The sequence below is a fragment of the Atractosteus spatula genome, chromosome 5 (genome assembly GCF_055471065.1).
Source record: "Atractosteus spatula isolate fAtrSpa1 chromosome 5, fAtrSpa1.hap1, whole genome shotgun sequence".
Lineage (NCBI taxonomy): Eukaryota > Metazoa > Chordata > Actinopteri > Semionotiformes > Lepisosteidae > Atractosteus > Atractosteus spatula.
Genome location: NC_142710.1, coordinates 20,901,194 through 20,920,976, shown reverse-complemented (window position 1 = coordinate 20,920,976; position 19,783 = coordinate 20,901,194). Strand labels below are relative to the sequence as shown.

At 38.1% G+C, this 19,783-nt stretch overlaps 1 protein-coding gene across 4 annotated transcripts; it reads right to left on the bottom strand.

Annotated features, from left to right (window-relative positions):
• Positions 1-2,318: 2,318 nt before the first annotated feature.
• Positions 2,319-6,524, bottom strand: cdk1 (cyclin dependent kinase 1). Of its 4 annotated transcripts, none has more exons than XM_088916642.1 (8): positions 6,464-6,524; positions 5,147-5,197; positions 4,766-4,922; positions 4,007-4,130; positions 3,598-3,768; positions 3,108-3,271; positions 2,857-2,998; positions 2,319-2,679 (listed from the first exon to the last, which is right to left on the bottom strand). In XM_088916642.1, the coding sequence occupies exons 2-8, from the start codon at positions 5,181-5,183 to the stop codon at positions 2,566-2,568; spliced, it is 909 nt and encodes a 302-aa protein (XP_088772768.1). In that variant the 5' UTR covers positions 5,184-5,197; positions 6,464-6,524; the 3' UTR covers positions 2,319-2,565. The 4 variants fall into 4 exon arrangements, with proteins under 4 accessions (XP_088772768.1, XP_088772769.1, XP_088772770.1 ...); XM_088916643.1 differs by having other exon boundaries at positions 6,448-6,516; XM_088916644.1 differs by having other exon boundaries at positions 6,456-6,500.
• Positions 6,525-19,783: the final 13,259 nt, after the last annotated feature.

Genomic DNA, 19,783 nt, shown 5'->3' with positions numbered 1-19,783 from the left:
GCAAGAATCCTAAATTACCTACTCTTAAAAACTGGTACTAGACTCTAGCAGATGGCAAACTGTAAATAAAATGGTGGTCAGAGGCTGTACAAAATTTAAATGATAGCATTACCGAGGAAGATTGAACTGCATGGAATTAACAGACTGGTGGACCAAAACAGAACTCCCAGGAATGGAAAAGCAACAGGATCACGTCCTTCAGCTGCTGCAAGCCACGAACGGTCCAAAAACTACCCCAATTCAAGCCAAATTACACACTCAAAGCGCAGGTGAAAGGGTTATAAAATAAGATCCTTTTGCTTACCTACAGTACATACCTACAGACTGGGTGGGCTTGCTGACGAGATAAAGTTAATGGATCAGGACCCAGATATCCCAGACCCAACCTTCAACCTCTTAAGAGGCAATTCTGAAGATGCCCATTTCAATTTCCTACTGCAAAGGTTAAGGCAGGAGACGGCAATATTAGAGCTCAAATCTAATTATTTATTCACATCTCACCAATATCAACAACTAAACAAACACATTCCTCCAACTGGTAAATGCACAAAGAAGATTGGAGACCAAAATGATATGTAGAGCCATTAAAATAGAATCTAAGAATCTCCATCTTGGCTCTAATGGAATTACCAGCACCCAGAGGTAAGAATGCAATCATATGGAATTCATTTAAAGGGCTTAATAAGAATCAGAAATCAAAGGGCATCCAGTGTTAGACAAGACCGATTTTTGCACTTTTTTAAAAAAGATGCAGAGTGCACAAGCAATAGGCATATGAGGTCATTCTATTTTTTTCAGGAAACTTCTTTACTTTAATCTTCATATGCAGAGGTGGCACATTTGGCACTGCCACTGCAATGAGAAGCTGAACATGCACAAGAACCATCAACCTCATTTAAACTGTACATCTGCAATTTATTTTATTGTGGACAGCTTCTTTTGCAGGAAAGGATAAGACTAGTAAACTCACAGGTCACCGGCATTCTCAAAGAGTTGGTTGAACACTGAAGAAATAAAAGGTTGATCTTTTATTTAAACAAACATTTTTGCTATAGCTTAGTACCACTGCATCTAACTTTTACATTGTTGGCTTTGCACCCAGAACATAAAAGAACCCGTCTTTGTCAATAAGCCAAGAGATATGATTTAAGCTATAAGATGCTTATTCTGCATGTATACCACAACCTTTCACTCAGAAACTTGTACAGGGAGGTTCTGCTTTTATCTGTACAAACATGTGTAGTTTGTCACATATCACCAGGCAAGTTCATTGAGACACAGCTATATAGGAGGTGCACTAAACAGCTTGCTTCACTGAACTTTGCATAAACTTTATGCAATGTATATCCATATATAGACATTACTGCATTACTGTTAGGGGGAGTGTCACTATAGCTTGTTTGTTTCACAGTATAAAAAAACATCTTTTGGTACTTTTCTCTGAGTCTGGCTTACAAAAGCTTGGCTCCCAGATGCATATGCAATAAAGAAGACTTCTACACAGACACCCAAATTGCTGTCATTTTGTTCGGCACAACACCTCCTAATTATCAAAAGTGCATATAAACAAATAATAAATTTAAGTCACTTCATCAGTTTGTTTGGGTCATAGTACTGCTCCTCTTGGTATGACGTAAACATGATTTAGCAAATGTGTATTTCTGCTGGACCAGTGACACCTCAGCAGCTTCATTAAGTCCTCTAGACAGCACGACAAGCATACATCATCTCAACCATACTCCACTTAACTCACCTTATTGAGCATTTCCCAGACATTTACTAAATTTGAGGCCTTAGCACTTGTTAATGTTTCCATTTGTGAACTAAATTTCTGTTTTAGTCTGACAGTGACATTGAACTAGTTCATCTAGAGACAATACAGTCTCAAACAGACTACCTACTACCTGATAAGTGAAACAGAAACAAAGTGCATCCCAGAAGTGCAGGGCAAAAGGCAATTTTACAACCTAGAAGGGCTGCATTTCAGGAACACAGACACAAAATATCCTAACCCTCACACCTTTAGAAACCTGGAAGATACCTGGAGCACCTCGCAAAAACTCAAACAAATAGAGACATCCAAACTTCACATTGAAGTTAGCCCCGTCTGTAACAAACCTAAAACAGCTTAGAGGTAGCAGTGCCACCTGCCATGCAACTGTAGTGACTTCTGTTTGATAAAGGAAGGAAGCTAACAGCTTCAGATACCATTTTAAACCTAATGCAGCAGAAGCAGAGATCATAAACACTTTTTGCTTCAGAGTGATTAAAAAAACATAGAAACCCTAGCTAACAAGAACAACCAGATTTGCAAAAGTGCACTTTATTATTGAAACTATATATAATCACTGCTGAAAAAGCAGTATATGGACATGTATAGAGATTAAATTTGATCTATACAAAACATTTACAGAAAAAAAAGCTATAAAATTCAAGACAAAAGAAAACTCCACAATACAAATTAAGTGGAAAATTGGCGCAAACAAAACACTTATATAGACAATGACAGAAATCCACAATTTTTTAACAATAACATTTAGGATAGTCTTTGTAAGGGGGGATCTCTCAGTACTTGATGGTGTTGGCTGGAAGACTGGATTTGTCAAGGTCATCAAAGTAAGGATGGGCAAGTGCCTGCCTTGCTGAAATCCTCTTTGGGGGATCATAAATCAGCATTTTCTTTTGGAAAAGAAGAAAAGGATTAAGCATCATCTGAGCAGGGTGATATGGCATTTTAGATTTAAACTATTATTCAATAAAAACTAAAAATGAAATAATATTGCCTATCGCATAAGCAACCAGCACATTGCTTATCTTAAATTAAAAAAAGTTACAAAAGTCAAGTAAAAACCTTACCGATAACAAATTAAGGCCATTTTCGTCTAGATTTTTCACCATTGCAGAAAGACTGCCCGATTTCCACTTTGGGAATGTGTTCTTGTAATCTGGCAATGACTCCACATCTGGCCACACATCGTTATTTGGAGTCCCAAGAGTCCTACAAAATACCCATGTAAGCTACTCATTATTACTTGCAAAATGCATTCATGCCACTTTTCTTGAGCTTCTACCCTTACTTAGCAGAAGGTGTTATTAATTAACAATACCTGAAGATTCTGAAGAGTTGATCAATTTCAGAGTCTCCATGGAACAGAGGTTTTTTTGTGGCCAGCTCAGCAAATATCGTCCCAATACTCCACATATCTACTGGGGTAGAGTACCGGGAAGCTCCAAGCAACACTTCAGGTGCTCTGTACCACAGTGTCACGACCTGACAAGGAAAAGCAATTTCCAGTTAGAATAAATCTGGAAACATCTTGCCACCAGTCTTAAAGCCATTTCATGTTTGTAGGCTATCAAAAGTTGCAAGGGAATATATTCTGACCTTGCAAGTCTTTTTTTAAGTTTTATCTCAGACTGCCCTTACATAACCTTTGACTGTTCAGTTAAAGAGAATTTCCCTGTGATAAGGCTGGTTTCCGTGAATCAAATCAAATAAATGCAGTCATACAAGCACCTCCATTACGTACATGACTTACTGTAATAAGACTTTGGTACAGAACAACAGAGGAAGGTTAAGCCTTCACTCTCCCTTACCTCATGAGTGTAAACTCGCACTGGAATCCCAAAGGCTCTGGCTAGCCCAAAGTCAGCCAGCTTTATTACTCCTTTATTGTCTATTAACAAGTTCTGAGGTTTCAAGTCTCTGTGAAGAACTCTTCTACAGTGGCAAAAGAGTATTCCTTGCAAAATCTGATACAGGTAGCTCTGGTGGAAACAAAAGAACAACAACTTATAAAAACATTGGAAAATGTAGACTTTAAAGAACAAACGAAAAAATACTGAATACAACTAGAAAAACAAGGATCCGTACAAAGTAGTGCCTTCCTCTAACATTGAAATCAAGCACAAGAAATCACAAATAGCTGTGATTACACTATTACTGCCTAGTATTTTTTTTTTAAATTAAGACTACCCTTCCAAGCTGCCATGAATTGTGCCATACCTTAACAAGCATCGCGTCCATGTACTGACCAGAAGGTATAGAGTCCAGGTATTTCTTTAAGTCCATTGAAAGAAACTCAAAGATGAGGTAAAGCCTTGACTCTTGCATGAGGACATCCAGAAGGCTGGGGAAACGAAAATCTAGTGAAGCCTCTCGGAGCAGTACAGAAAAGCCCTCAATATTTCATTACTACTGATTTAATAACATATTGCATAACACTATACAGGATGGACAGAAAGGATTAGAAAAACAAGAATCCTGGTTGTACACATTCCTATACTTCATATTAGTGACACTTAAGGGTCTGATTAAGTAACAACTGAAAAAACAAAGCAGGAGGGTGTGTATGTGGGGCACAATCAATTTGAAAAACTCCACTTACATGCATACAATAAGGGCGTTCTATTCCAATGGCTTTTGTTAATGTTAATGTTAATTAAACAGTGCGCAGCAGTTGCTCAGGGTACTGGAGTCTTAACTGGTAGGCTTTGGAGTCAAATCCAAAATGAGACGCTGTGGTTGGAGACTTAAGCAGGTTATTTCACCCAATTGCTTCAGTAAAGATGCCCAGCTCTATAAACGGGTCCAAGTGCAAACTGAAGTCTCAGCCAGATAATAGCTTAGCTAAAGCTTTTATCCCGGAAGGCTAAGATTTGGAATATTGGATGTTTTACCACAGTAATCTGAGCAGAGTACTTTTGCGGCCATACCACCTGGTTTGAACTTATAGCTGTTTTACAACTGCATGTGTTAACTTACCAAACCACGTTGGGATGCTGGAGCTCTTTGAGCAGGGAGATCTCCCTGACAGCTGTGCTGGGAACTCCCTCTTCCTCGCTCTCCAGTCTGATCTTTTTCATGGCCACTACCTGCCCAGTGGTCTTGTGCCGACCCTTGTAAACCACCCCATAGGTACCTGCACAAAGGAACAGAGCGCACAACTTCAGAGTCTTGGGAAGTGCCAGTGAGCCTTCAGGCCCAAACATCCCTCTTGAAGAAAGAAGCATGGTGAACAAGACCATTAAAACCATAGCATTATACAAAACAAAACTGTTTCTCCTACAGTTTGCAAACCAAAAGCACAGTTTTGGTTGAGCTTTCACCTGTTTTTCCAAGGACAGAATGTCGGCATACACTTACCCTCTCCAATTTTCTCAATCTTCACATAATCATCCATTTTGCCCGTTTTGCCTGAAAGAAAATATACACAGAACACCGTTTTACGCTGGACATAAGTCGCTCACCGGTTTGTCTTTGTTCTATAACACTGCTATGCTGTGTGAAGAAGTGTCGCTTTCTATCGTTTGATAAACGCAGTTTCATTGTGCTTTCCAAAACATAGGACATTTTACGGAAACTGGTTTCACCAGCTGCTACTGTTACAGAAAATAACACTAGGCGATTTTGGTAACCGTATTATCTCAAAACAATGGCGTTGAAAACCTCTTATACAAAGGATTTTGATGACAAAAACGCCAGACTGTAAATACAAAGACTCTGACGTCTGTGATTCGTCACACTGGAACCTATTTCACAGCCGCTAAACCGAAGTGTTTGCCTGTGTAGGTGGCGCTCTCCAGCAGTGATTATATGAAAAAGGGCTTACCGGTCGTGCCCTGACAACTTACACTAGTTGGCTAAATGTCATTTTTGAGATTGGAAGTTGGAAACGTCTGTATTTCAAACAAATAATAGCATGACAAGAGCAAGAGTCCTATTTTTAAATGTAAACGTGTCTCGAAGCGTCATGCAGACCTAGCCTGTCCGTGTGCGTGACCATGTTCTCTTCCACAACGAGACGAACCACGTTCCTGCCTTTTCGCTGCTGGTAAGAGGCGATAATAATTCCTTTAATAAGACTATTCAACAACCCAAACCTACGATGCGAAACTTTGTCGAACACTAGGCGACAGCTCGTTATCTTATATACAAAAAATAATTACCGTTAATAATTACCGTGTGCAACGCCTGTTAGCACGGTCCTACATCTTTGTTTTTATCTAGACAGAATTAATAGCAAATGATTCTCAATTTTGTCTAGTTTGCCTTTGTCACGTATCGATTATGGCCTGTAAAAAGCAGACCCAGAACCTGCTCATGACATTTTTAACGAGCCGGTTACCCGTGTACTGTACTTTATTACCTAATACAGCCTAGGCCTAGTCCTACCATCGGCGCTTCGGCTAGTCAGTTACAGAACAGCTCCTCTCATGAAATATAATCCGGTGCCCTTCCATGCTCTCCAAAGATGCGTGCATATATAAAAACTGTTTCACACTATTTTAAATTGTTAACACTTCGGGATCACCCGAAATCGTATCGGGTCATTTTTTTAATGCTAACCCATTTCTTAAATTCCCCTTCCTCACACACTTCTGCATTAAGATTATATAAAGAAAAAAACAAATAAACAGTACAATAAAAGTTGGTAAAGAACGCACGCACGCACTCACTCACTCCCAAGGCTGTAACTCCTGCGCCGCTCTCACTGGACTCAGCAGTCCGGGGGAAAACAGCAGCTTTGGGCTTTCAAACTAGCCGCGCCGCTGCCTTTCAAATCCAAGCAATCGGGCAGCTCGATTACTTTCAAAAGAGCCAATCGGGAGGCGGATGTCTTGGGGGCGGGAGAACGGCTTTAAAGCGCGGCGGAAGAGGATGAGCAAAAAAAAAGCAGCGGGCGGGCCCGGTTGGAAACCACACACAGTGTTTCCAGGATTTTTGGTTTCTTATATCGTTTGCGGGTGGTAGATGTTTTTTTTTGTGCACGGTACTTTCCAGGTAAACCTTCACTTCTCGATGTATTTTTTTTTAAATGGTACATTTCACTATACACTATAATCATTTTTTATTTGCATGTAGTGGTTGGGAAAATGATCAAAAAAGGATACTAGTACGTTTAGACGGATATTTTCTTAGGCTTCATATACACTATAGCTTGTAGTATCATTAAAGGGCTTACATAAATTAACATGGAAATACTATCAATAATGTTTGAATAAATGTTATAGAGCCGCGACAACACTTTAAAGGACAGAAAACCACAGTTTATGACATTTTGCACATAACCTTCTTGTGAATTTGTTGCCAAACTGTACTTTTTCCTCTTAATTATAAATAGTATTTGCATTTCTCTCTTGTGCAGGGTTCATTGCATTCTTGGCAACGAAATTCCTCTGTTAGCGATGGAAATTGGAGACGGAACACTTGTTTTTCAATTTGAACCCGAATCTGATCATTTCACCTTGTTGGCTCTAAGTAAAAGGTGATTACATTAGAAATATAAATTTATTTCGGTTTTTAACTTGGTTTCCTTTTTTTGTGCAAACTAACCCGTAACGACTTTTCTAAGTAAAGCTCAGCAAGTTCCGTTGAAGCCCATTTCTTCTTCCTATAACCATTTAATCTCACAACGCAGCCCTGTTCTGGGAACAGAGCCGTGATTTATCAAAAGGCAACTCGGGCCCTACCGGTTATTTCATGTAAACAGTAGTTTTCAGATTCAAAACCATATTGACACCCTCTTCTGGTTAAAGTGTCAGGTTACAGACAGAGGTATATTTAAATTGTATTAATTAAAATTACCTGCAGATTAAAATCATCAGTTGGTGTATATAGACGTAAGTGTGCTAATAGTTGAAAACAATGCAATCTGACATTATTTTTAATTGAGCTGTTGAAAGTGCAGGCATTTATATGCAAGATTGTGACAGTGGTATTGGGAAGGGCATACTGTATAAAATGTTCAATACAATTCTTTCCGCATGGCTTTTATACATGTATAATTATTCATTAAACACTTAATACAATAACACTTAGTATCAGAAAAAAGCTACAAAAATCATTCAATACAATCATGCTGCTTTATGGTGTCATTTTATGCTTCTGAACGCTGCAGTAGTATTATCGCTGTGTGTTCTATTATCGAAAGAGCAACAGTCGGCGAGGTCTTCAGCCTATGAGTGCAGTAACCTTGGTGCCGCACCCTAACCGAGTCTGCGGTGAAGTTAGTACAGCGGGCGGTTTGTAGCCTTAATGGCACTGCCACTGTCGCCATCTCAATAGACTCTGATCAGACCGCCTCAGTCAAGTTACACAGCAAGTGGACTTTACCTGTGTGACTCGGCTGCGCAGCGAGCAAAACTTTCCTGTGTGGGACTCCGAGACAGCGCGCCGCAGGGGGGGTCGTGCGGGGCTTTGGAACAGTCGAAAGCTCCGTCTCATCAAGGAGTTAAAACAACTTTTTAAATGTTTATGGGTTTTGCTGTGCAGGAAGCAATATTGCTGCACCGCCACCACCCCCTTAAAAAACGAGATTTCAAATTTGTCCGGTCTGGATAAAGCTTCAGCAACATGGCCTCCACCCCTATTGGAGGTGGTGAAAGCGATACTGCACAGGTGAGGATACATTTTGTTCAGAAGTGTAAAGCAACCGAGCCTTCGCGATTTAGTCTTGTTTTGCGGCACATGGATTGATATCAGTTCTTGTCCGCAGTTTCCCACTTGCAAATCAGTATACACATGTCATTAAATAAGTAAGGGTACAGGTAGGTTGAAGTGTCCACACTTTATTGAAGTGCGAAGTCGTAAAGAAGAACGCCTTGTGATTATTAAACAGCATGGTATTTAATTGCATTGACTGCACGTCTCAATTAGCTGCAGGTAATACATTTCGTTCTTCGGGGTCACGCTTACAAATTCAGTATACCTGACAGTTACAGTACCTCTGGGTGTTACTGTTGGTTGGGGTTCGGATTAAAGCAGCAGTATTAGTTTGGTGTCGACGCTGGTAACGTGAAATGTTTTTAGACCACCTGTGTTTGGACTGAACTCTGAAGCTGAATATCGTTTTATTGCAAGTAAATGATTAATCGTTTAGGTGGAAAGTGCAAAGGCTTTCATTTTAATTAGATTGAATTGCGTCAACTGTCATCTTTGGCAGTCATCTTTTTTTTGCACAAACAAAAACAAAGTAGGAAAGTACAGTCCTGGGTGTCTTGAAACAATAGCTTTTATAGCTTTGGAATCGCACTAAACACGGAAACTGACATGTTGCATTCTTGACTTTTAACCAGAAAAAAAAAGGTTTATTAAACTGAAGTATGGGCTCTTGTTTTAATTCAGCATGGTGCTGGCCTGAACTGTTGTCATGATGAAATACCATTTTTCAGTAATCATTGGTTTTCCATTATGACAATAATGAGATTGTTTTTATTGTGAGGTAGTGCCTCAAGTTCTTTCTGTGATGGTAATGGACATGTTAATGCTTACTATTGAAGGTAATTGAAAATTCTTGTGGGCATTTTTCCTCATAGTTGATGGCAGTCGCCCAATAATTTAAGAACTTTTTTTGATCCACATCATGGTAGTGTTTAATCCAATTAAGATGGACATTTTCCCTTATAAAGTTCTGAATCCACTTGCAAAATGCCAGGAAGCAGTGCAAGTATAGTGCACCCATAAAAATGCATTAGTTTGTTCAAGGAATATCAAGGCTCAGACTGTACATACACAAGACAAGAAAAAATCCCTGATCCAGGCTGTTCTAGGTATATTGTTAGAAGACATTAAGATGTCATTGAGACTTAGCAACTTCATTCAAAGACAAACTTGTTTAAAATGTTTATTGATGCTTTAAGATCTTCTAAACTCTTTTGTACTTGTCTTTTTATGTTACAGTCCACATTGTCATGACAGGAGCTCTTACATATTTATTGCTGGATTACTACAGCCATTTTAATTTCTAATTCCTGCACAGGGGACAGTCACTGTGGCTAACAAGGCAGTAAAACTATTCAATAGGCAGGAAGGATCATGATGTGCTTGCTTCATTTTCATAATAAGTTGATAATTCCCGTCTTCACATTTTGTTTTACAGTAGTAAAATCATTCCTTGGACTTCAGACCTAATTGATTAGTCTACAAATTAAGTTATGTGAATTTTAGTTTGACTTTTACTGCTTAGACCTCTTTGAAATCTGTCTTCTGTTACATATAGTCATAATTGTGAAATTGAAACTGCTGTGTTCAGAGGATGTTATATCAGTTATCTGTAATTACACATACCTATAACAAAATTGTCAGGATGCATTTTTATTCCAGCTATTGTCAACTTTTGTGTCGGTATAAGAGTAATGCTTTTACAAGAGTCCTCTACCATACTGCTCTTTCTGTAGAAGGTGTAATTAGAATTTTACTTAGGCATAAAATTCAACAGCTTTGGGTTGGGATAATGCTGACAAAATATAGGCTGATAGACTATACAAAATGTACATTTACATTTTGTAATTTTCCTACAGTTTTCCAGAATTTGTCATTTTGGTGTCATTCATAAAAAGGAAAGGGAATTTGCACCTTTGCAACATTATTTGTAGGCCATATAGTAAATGTATTTGCATAAAACCTTTCATCTTACAACCTGTATAAACCATCCCATCTGTGTAAATAGTGGGTAGTTTAATACCAACTCTGATCTGTAAATATTGACACATGTAAAGCAGTTTTCAGTGTACATTCAATTGCTATACACCGTATAAATTGCTCTTACTGTGACTCTTACTGTTATTGTAATGATTAAAAACCAGAATATGTTGGACTTACAAAAAAAAAATCAATATGAAAAGAAAATTCCAGATAGACCAAGTAGTGGTCACAAAAACACCTCATTTCAAGATCTCATTTCTTTCAGATGATGGATGCTGTGAATGTACAGGAGCTGTTTGCTGGGACTACTTATTCATGTAGGCTTAGCCACACACCCTCTGTCTCCCAAAATAAAGAAGGCAGTGGCATTCAGATAGCATTAGTCTCCTTTTCACTGTTCCTTTATCAGATGCCTTGTTGGAACCTACAATAACATTTTTTTTGCCTTTTAGATGCACATTGAAAGACTGATTTAAGGGGTGGGAGTAAGATGTGAGTTTGCTTTTATGTCAGCTAAAATCCAAAACTAAGCTCCCTGGAGATTTGGCTCATTCGGTTTGTTTATATATTTAATTTACTTTCCAGGTTTTTCTCCAAGGGCAGTTGACTTTAAGGATAAGGATGTCCTCAGGTAATATTTTCTATATGGTGGCCTGAGGTTACTTAATGTAAATGTCAATAGTGAAATATCTAAAATTATGTGAAATAGTGGTTATGAAATAAACCCACAGCGTTTAACTTACACTTGTTTCTTTAAAGCAAAATGCCTGAAAGGTTTTAAAAGGTGCTGGATTATGCAAAATTATTTTTCAATGGTTTGTGTAAGTCAAGGATGAAAAAATAATTCATGAAATAGCCTGTATTATTAACTATTAGGTACTTAAAAGGAGAAATAATCAGTAAGCTACATTAAACTTGGAACAAGTAATAGGTTTATTCCATGCTGAAAAGAGAAGAAAGGAAACACAACTTTTCGGCCGTGGAGCCTTATGGCCGAAACGTTGTTTTCGTTCTTCTCTTTTCAGCATGGAATAAAGCTATTACTTGTTCCTTTGCAGCCTACGCATGCTGAGGCAGCTCCCCACCTGAACTACTACATTAAACTTGAACCACGGAAGTGATGTACATTAAAGTGATTTTCCTTCTTGCATTTAAAAGCCTTTCAAAGTAAAAGGAAAAGAGTGTCAGCACCTTCTATAATGAAGTCATCGTATCAATGGCGGGAACTGTGTGACAGTAGTAATAGACAGGGAGTAAACGCACAACATTGTGGTTTTGCACGGGGGATATACTAGGTCATTTTTTTTGTCATGGTATGTAAAAATATACAGTATAGATGTGTTCTGTGAATATTGCTGAAATGGCGACAGTACCTTTTTCATTCCCCTAAAACGGCATGTTATGTTGCTCATGACATTGTCACATGATCATTCCACTGTGAAGCGTCCCCATCTTTAACAATCTTTCGAACTTTACAAGACAAATCTAAGGGATTAATATTTAGAGGTTACTTCACAGCTCTTGAGTTCTGAGTTCGACCCCAGTTTCTGGCAGATTCTGTAGGGAATTGGCATGTTATGCTGCATTGTCTCCTGATGTTGCCGTTTTCTTCCACAGTCCAAACACATGCTGTTCAGGTTACTTGTGTCCGAACTGTGCTGTGTGCGGACTGAATTGCGATGAGTTCGGCTCTCCGCACAACCGTCTAAGGATATAGCTTTTAGTGGTCGGTATCTAAATGTAAAGTGTACCAGGCAGGTTTCTTTGCCAATTAATGACAGTTTGTGGACAACCTAGGTTTCTTAATTTGCTGGGGGTTTTTTCCCTCCATTAACGGCTGCTTAAACGTCACTGTTGAACATAGTTGAACATAGTACTTTGACGTGAAAAAAGGGGTTTTTGCACGGACTCCTCCGACAGGCTGGTGGAGGTGTATATTATATGAGGTGCCGCTAGATGGCATTGTGTTTACAACCAGTACAGATGGTGGCCTCGTCGCCAGCATTGGATCACAAAAAAGAAGATATTTTAAAATATTTTTTGTTTTCCATCTAGGGAGATATTATTTTAATTTTTATAGTTTTTGTAATATTTAATACATTACAAATAACATACTGCAATAAAAAGCCACATTTAAAATAGCAATATAATAAATCACCAAACAACAGTCCGCAATGCATTTTGCAAGGCCACCCTGACGTCATCTCTTCAAGAAACCTGCCAATACACCGACTTACTGTACGACTTCTCCATCTTTACAAGATCTGTGGTAGCCGCAAAGTGCTAACTTGTCACCGCTCAGAAAGCTGATAGCAGACTGGAAATAATGTATTTTCTGAGCATGCAGGCAGAGGCTAAAAGGAGCAGCTTTTATACTTTTTGAAAAACTATTTTAGCTGGATATATAAATGTACTTTCCCCCCAAAAAACTGTAGCCATAGTGGGAACAACAGAATTTGTCCAGTTATTTACCCGATTTTTTATTTTGCGTGTTTTGCGGCTTGTAACTACGATCGCTGCGACCGCACACTGGGAGAAAACAAGGAAGCAAGGGCAGACTGCGATTCCGCCCACTTCCGAGCCACTGTTCTTTCTAATACCTCGGATCCTTAAAAAGAATCTCAAAGATGGACAACGCATAACGTAATATTGAGAGAAGTACAAATAGCTCTCTCCCCCCCCAGCAGTCCTTCATTATAACTACATCACAAAAAAATCACAGAATAGTCTAGAAAGCCATTTCGTCTGCCCTTGGTGCACGGCATGAGTATATTGTATTCAATAAACTACATAACAGTAATAGAATAAAAATATAATTTAATTAGCATAATATGTTTATGAATGGTTAATGAATATGTTGTTTGGTTGTACAGTTTTGTCAACATTGGTACTGTATTATTGACAAGAAAGGAATGGTGAAGAAATTGAGGAGATTGGATTATTTGTGCTATAGGCGGCCGAATAGAAGACATTTCAGAGATGCAACAAATGTAGGTTGCTCGCTATGTAAAAAAACTCAGAAATCGGTGTCAGTCCAGTTCTAATCCCACCCTTCTTTTGGCAGTACGTAGCCACTTTTGCACAGCTGGTTGAAGAATCCCAGTCACTGTCAGCTAGTGACATGATCCAGGCTTGAACCTACAGTCATAGAGTTTAATCTAACTTCAGGAAAGTGCTTTTCTAGTGGAGCTACTCAGGAGCCCCAAGGTATAGTTGACACAAAAGGGATCTGTGCATTTTGGGAAATACTTTTCTGTATCCTGCTAATTAGGTCCTGATCTGCGGTTTCCTAAATTATGTAGATTTAGTCTTTTCAAAATTGAATGGTGTTATATACAGTATGTCCCTCATTTGTATAGGAATATACCTAGGAACCAAGGGACGTTTGCCTGTCATTTTTAGTATTGAATGACATATCCCTTAATAAAGCAATATGCGATCTCAACAGTTCTGGTGCCAGGATTTTTTGAACTCTTATCAGGAACTATTTGTATGGCCTTATTGCCACAGAAATCAGGAAACAAAGCAGTTTCTCTACAGCATTTTGGCTTCTGCTGTGTAGTATCTGTAGAGCAATGATATCGCTGCAATTTTATAAAGCCTCCATAGAAACATATCTTCAGAAGAGAACAGCACAGCTTATGAACTAATGATAAATGCACCACTTTCACTGAGGCTTGTGCACATGGGTTTGGCTGGCTAAGCCTGTGCATTATTGAGAGCCACATCTGCATTAGCAGAAAATAAATGAATTCACCCCTTAATTGTGACAGAGCATGGCACAGAATAAAAGCAAACATTTAGAATTCTTCCACTTTCGGGTGGCTCCAAGCTAGACATTGTGACCTAGTAACAATGCTCTTGCACTGGCACTTGCATGACGCTATTTACCATGGGGGTTTATGCCACACTGGCTGTGAAACAGCTCTTAGATCATAACAGTAGCGTTGTTCCTTTTATATTGTATCCAGCTGCTAATGATGTAATAATGCAGTGAATGAACAGCAGCTGTATTTGGATCCAGCTAACAGCACTTGCAGCAAACACAATGCAGTTTATACAGTACTCATCAACAAAATCCCTTTGCAAATAAGAGTACTGAAGTAACTATTATTCTGAAAGTCAAGGAGATTAATTAGATCGAAAGACAAGCACCGAAATACCCCAAAACCAACAGAACAGAAGTTTCGGGTACAGGTGGTACTGTTTGCCCAAACATGTAACAGAAGATTTAAAAAAACATTTGGACTTTTTCTAGCCCCAATAATGGAATTACAAGGATTTGTTTTCTCTTTAGAGAGACAAACCTGATTAATTACATCAGCCATTGTGCAGATGAATCATTCACTTATTTTATTGCCAGCTTAGGCTCATTAGTAGTTTTTGTAATGGCTCTATGAGTTGAGCTTCAGTTTTATCAGCAGTCATGTGGTGCATTGTTTTCATCTGTTGGTGTAGGGAAAAGTTGTGAACATCAGCATGGAGATTTGTTGTTGTAGCACTAGTGAACAAAGGGACAAAAGTGTTTTTTTTTTACAGAATAACCCCGACCACGCTTAATGTTTTCCGTGAAGCTACCATAATAGTCACTCCTAATTAATGTTTTGATGAATAAAACCCAATTGTTATTATGTACTTAGGAAAAACATGCTGTACAGTATTAAGATGATTAGAACAAATTAGTTACATTTTATGGAAAACTTCAAATATCATATCATGCCAGTAATTTAATATATACAGTACTGTAGATACATCTGCATTATTCTTCAATGGATTCTAATTTTTAATACTTTTTCTAATTTTCTCATTTTTATTGCTTTAATGTTCTGTTTCTGGTTGTCATTTAAATGCTAATTGGAAAGCTATATTTTATGCATTGTTGAGGTTTTATAGCCTGATATATATGGGACTTGTTTGGGCTTTCCTTTGGACAACCATTTGGGCTTAATTACATTTACATCCTACACCTACAGTATTGCATGTAAGGTTTTGAAAATAATTATTAGAACTAAACTAGACTCCCTATGAAGAAATCGTATCCTAAGGTATAGTCAATGCATTTTGAAAATGTATGTTTCCTAGCCCACTTGTTAGAGTTCTTTAAACAAGCACATAGTGCACATGATATGGTGTATTTTAATAGTCAAGTTTCTCTTAAAAGATTAGTTCTCAAACTGCAGGGAGTAGATATTTGGGGAAATGCAAAAGTTTGGATTGAAAACTGGTTAATAATAATAATAAACTTTATTTTATATAGCGCCTTTAAAGGTGGCTTCTCAAAGCGCTTTACAGGATGACAGTAACAATAAATAAGAAGAATACAACAATAAATAAGAAGAATACACAAGATAAGACACAATTACAACTACAACAATACAACAATAACAATAGAGGAGACTGTGGAAGGTGGTACTAAGAAGAGCAGAGGGGTGAAGAATGGAACCAGTTAGGTAAAGGCTTTTCTGAAGAAGAGGGTTTTGAGTCTGGATTTGAAGGAGTTTAGAGAAGGTGACTCTCTGATATCCTTGGACAAAGAGTTCCAGAGCTTGGGGGCATAACAGGAGAAGGCCCTGTCACCCATACAATGTAGATGGGCTTGGGGGACAGTAAGGAGGGCAGAATTTAAAGAGCGGAGGTTGCGAGGTGGGGAGTAGGGCGATAATAGTTCAGACAGGTATTGAGGTGCCAAGCCATGCAGAGCCTTATAGGTGAGCATGAGGATTTTAAAGTCTACGCGGAATTTGACCAGAAGCCAGTGCAAGGACTCCAGGATAGGAGTAATGTGAACACTTGCACTAGACCTGGTCAGGATTCTGGCTGCTGAATTTTGGACAGACTGCAGTTTGTTTAGATACCCCAGCGAGTAGAGCATTGCAGTAGTCAATTCGAGAGAATACAAATATGTTGATCAGCTTTTCAGCCACAGTAAATGATAGCATAGGGTGTAGTCTTGTGATATTTCTAAGGTGAAAAAAAGATGTTTTGACAGTATGCTGCACATGTGGGTCGAATGTTAAGCCAGAATCGAATATAACCCCAAGGTTTTTCAATTTTGATTGAAGCTCAAGTACAGAGCCATCTACAGATAGGGTTACAGGACTGGCTTTGTGAAGTTGATGGGGGGTACCAATAAGCATGACTTCAGTCTTGTCGCAGTTAAGATGAAGGAAGTTTTGAGTCATCCAAATTTATCCTAGTACAGATATAGGGTGGGTGTTGTAATTAGTGGAACATTACAGAGGTCTGTAATAGGACTACCATTCCTTCCAATTAAAATCTAGATTATATCTAGATTCTGCTGTCTTTAGTAAACAATGTACTATAGAAGCAGCAAATTACATTTATTAAACTTAAAACATTAGATAAAGTTCAAGAGTGGGAAAACACCTGGCAAGAGATAAGTGCAATATACTAGGAAATATAATTAAAAACTTAGAATGTAAATCAAGGGTTGTCATGTTAACATTGTAAATTGTACTATTAAGGCTTCATTTAGCATATTTAATACAATTTTGGTAACCACTCTTATAAAAAAGATATTGCTGCTCTGGAATCGGTTTAGAGAAGAGAATCTAGATGTCTGTAGACTGTAGGAAATGAAGCTTTTTTTTTCCTGAACAGAGAAAGTCATGAGAGAACCTGATACAAATATTCATAATCCTCAACGTACTGACAAAATGAACCCAGCTGACTTCTTGATCAGTGACACACGAACCCGAGAACACAAGTGGAAACTGTATGGACGTACGTTTAGAACTGAGAAAAGGGGGCACTTCCTTGCACAAAGGGTTGTGGGAGTATTGAGCAGGTGACCCAGCCTTGTTTTAGAAGCTGATACCCTGGCTTGTTTCAAGGAATGGCTGTGGATGATATCCTTGGATCAGTTAATTGCTAACTACCACACTAGATAGATGGGCTGAATGGCCACTTATTTGCAACCTGCAATAGCAGTCAATAGTATTACACAAGACTGCTTCCAGCTAGCTTTTTCTTACATTTTCACAGAAAGCAACTATACTGCAAAAAGTTAAAAAATGTTACTTGGCTGATGTTAATTGCATTTAAGATCTATGCACCCTGCTGTCTTAAATGTAATCATTCCAGCCCTTAGCCCTTAAAACTAAAGGAAGGAGCAAGTTCAAACCTTCAAAAATAGATTTGGAAGATATGTGATTATTGTGTATGCTAGTATTAATAAAAATGAAGATGTCAGAGATGTAATTAGAAGTACAAGAAAAAAACTAATTAAAGTGCAATTATTTCAGCAGTACATTAAACGTCACATTAATTATGCATGGGACCTTCTTATCTAATAAAGCTCCATGAAAAAGCATTCTTTGGTGGAACATTTATTCTCAAAGCCATCAGTTCAAAAGGATTAAAAAATGCCTTGATAGAAAAGACAGCATTTCGTGGTACTTAAGCATGTTGAGGAAATTATTTTTTTCTGCAGTGGTTTCTTTTTATCTGGGTACTTGCAGCATAGTTAAGTCATTCCATTTTCCTTTTTGTCTTCAGCAAAGTGAAAATAAAAGTCCCTAATTGTGATGTGGGTTTAGTTTTGATTTTACGCTGCATTGTCTTTCAGTACAATGACGGCTTATCTGAGGCAAAGGTTACCTGTACCTGCATCTCGTTGGTTCTTGAAGCTTGTTGAAGTTGTCGGTTGTGTAAAAGAAATGGCGCAAACTGTTCTGACAATGTATGTGGAATAGATTTAGTACTTTCTGTAAGAAGAAACCACCAGCAAGCAAACAGGTATTTGAAATAAATTCTATAGAACAACAACAAAAAAAATATTTAAGCTGTAAACTTTTCTTCATTATTTAGATGGGAAAAAAGAGGAAATTTGACACCTTCCTGAATTTTGTTTTCAAGTGACATATTTTCCTCTGCAAAATGCTGGTAAAAAACTTAAGAGTATCGGCTCCAACATCATGGCTGGGTAACTTATTCCATATTCCCACGACAGTTTGTATAAATCTGTGACCATTTAAAAACAGGCACTTTCAGCCTTGTACTTCTATTGGTGAAGTCTAAAAAGTTGGACTATTCTAAAGTTGGATTCTCTTGATGGTTAGAATGTTTTTGTGCCATACACAAGCAGAGAGAAAGTGCCTGTGTAAAAGGAACCTTCATCATAAGAACGTAAGGCTGCAACAAAAGAAGAGACCAATTAGCATCTAGCCTGCTTGGTACTGTAATTAGTAGTTAATTAATCTAAGGATCTCATCCAGCTCTTTCTTTACCGAAACCACAGTATCAGCTTCAATAACATGGCTGGACAGCTTGTTCCATACTCCCACCACCCTTTGTGTGAAGAGGTGCCTCCTATTCTTGATTATACAGTAACTGCACTAACATGCATTTTGCACTTGTTTGTGTTTTGCTGTAGAGAATAAGTCTAAAATGTATTTCTAAATTATTTGCAGTTTTGTTATCTCTAAGACTGAAACCCTCAAATAAGACATAATTGATGGTACATTTTCTGTCTAGTGCCCAAATCTGCATATATACCAACTAAAATGTGAACGACAGAAAACTTTATTTTAGTGGCTATACTGGTTTAATAAGTGTGAAGCTGTTAATAACTTTCCTACCCATGAAGAAAACATGCACTTGAAAGCAAGTTGTTTTTGATCAAGGTTTTACTGACCTTCTTTATGATTGGAGTGGGCATAGTTTTATTTTAGTTTTTGAACTCTGCTTCCAGGCAAATCACCCATGAGGTAAATGTAGACCATATTTAAAGCACGTTTGCTTGTCCCAGAGCTATTGTGGGAGTTCAGTTTAACATCCAGGTAGCACTGTGGTTTGTGTATTCTAATTATTTAATCATGGGATATGTTGTTTAATATGGTTCTGCGAAAGCTGTGCTAAACAGCATGGTTGATGCAGTTAGCAAGCAGCTGAATCAGTTTTTGTTTTTCAGATTCCTCTCACAGTACTACCTGAAAGTGCAAATACAAGTTCTAAGTTTTATATCAAGTAATCATTTTTTTTTAAAAAGAATATGACAAATGACTCAGTGGCAGCCTTCAGTTTGGTTGTTTACTGGACATGTGTATAGTTCCAAGTTATTTAATTATCGAAGAGAAAATATTTGTAGTGCACTCGGAGCAAATGGCCAATTTCTTTTAAAAAAGACATCAAAGGAAATTAAAAAAGAAGAATGCACAGCTGGGCTGTTTAAAACTGTAGTTGAGTCAGGTTTATCCTCTTATCTGTTGACACAAAGCAGCATTCACAAGCCTTGCTGCTGTAAAACATATCTCCAAGCAGAAGGAAAAAAATATTGGTGTGTTCCAATACATCATTCTGTTTCTAAAGTTACATCCATCCCATCAGAGCTCCATG

Coding starts and splice junctions, on each gene's coding strand:
- cdk1 (XM_088916641.1), bottom strand. CDS start 5,353: ATGTCCTATGTTTTGGAAAGCACAATGAAACTGCGTTTATCAAACGAT. Junction 4,923..5,250: donor TATAGAACAAAGACAAACCG/GTGAGCGACTTA, acceptor TCCTTTGTGCAG/GTACCTATGGGGTGGTTTAC. Junction 3,272..3,597: donor TGCGAGTTTACACTCATGAG/GTAAGGGAGAGT, acceptor TTTCCTTGTCAG/GTCGTGACACTGTGGTACAG.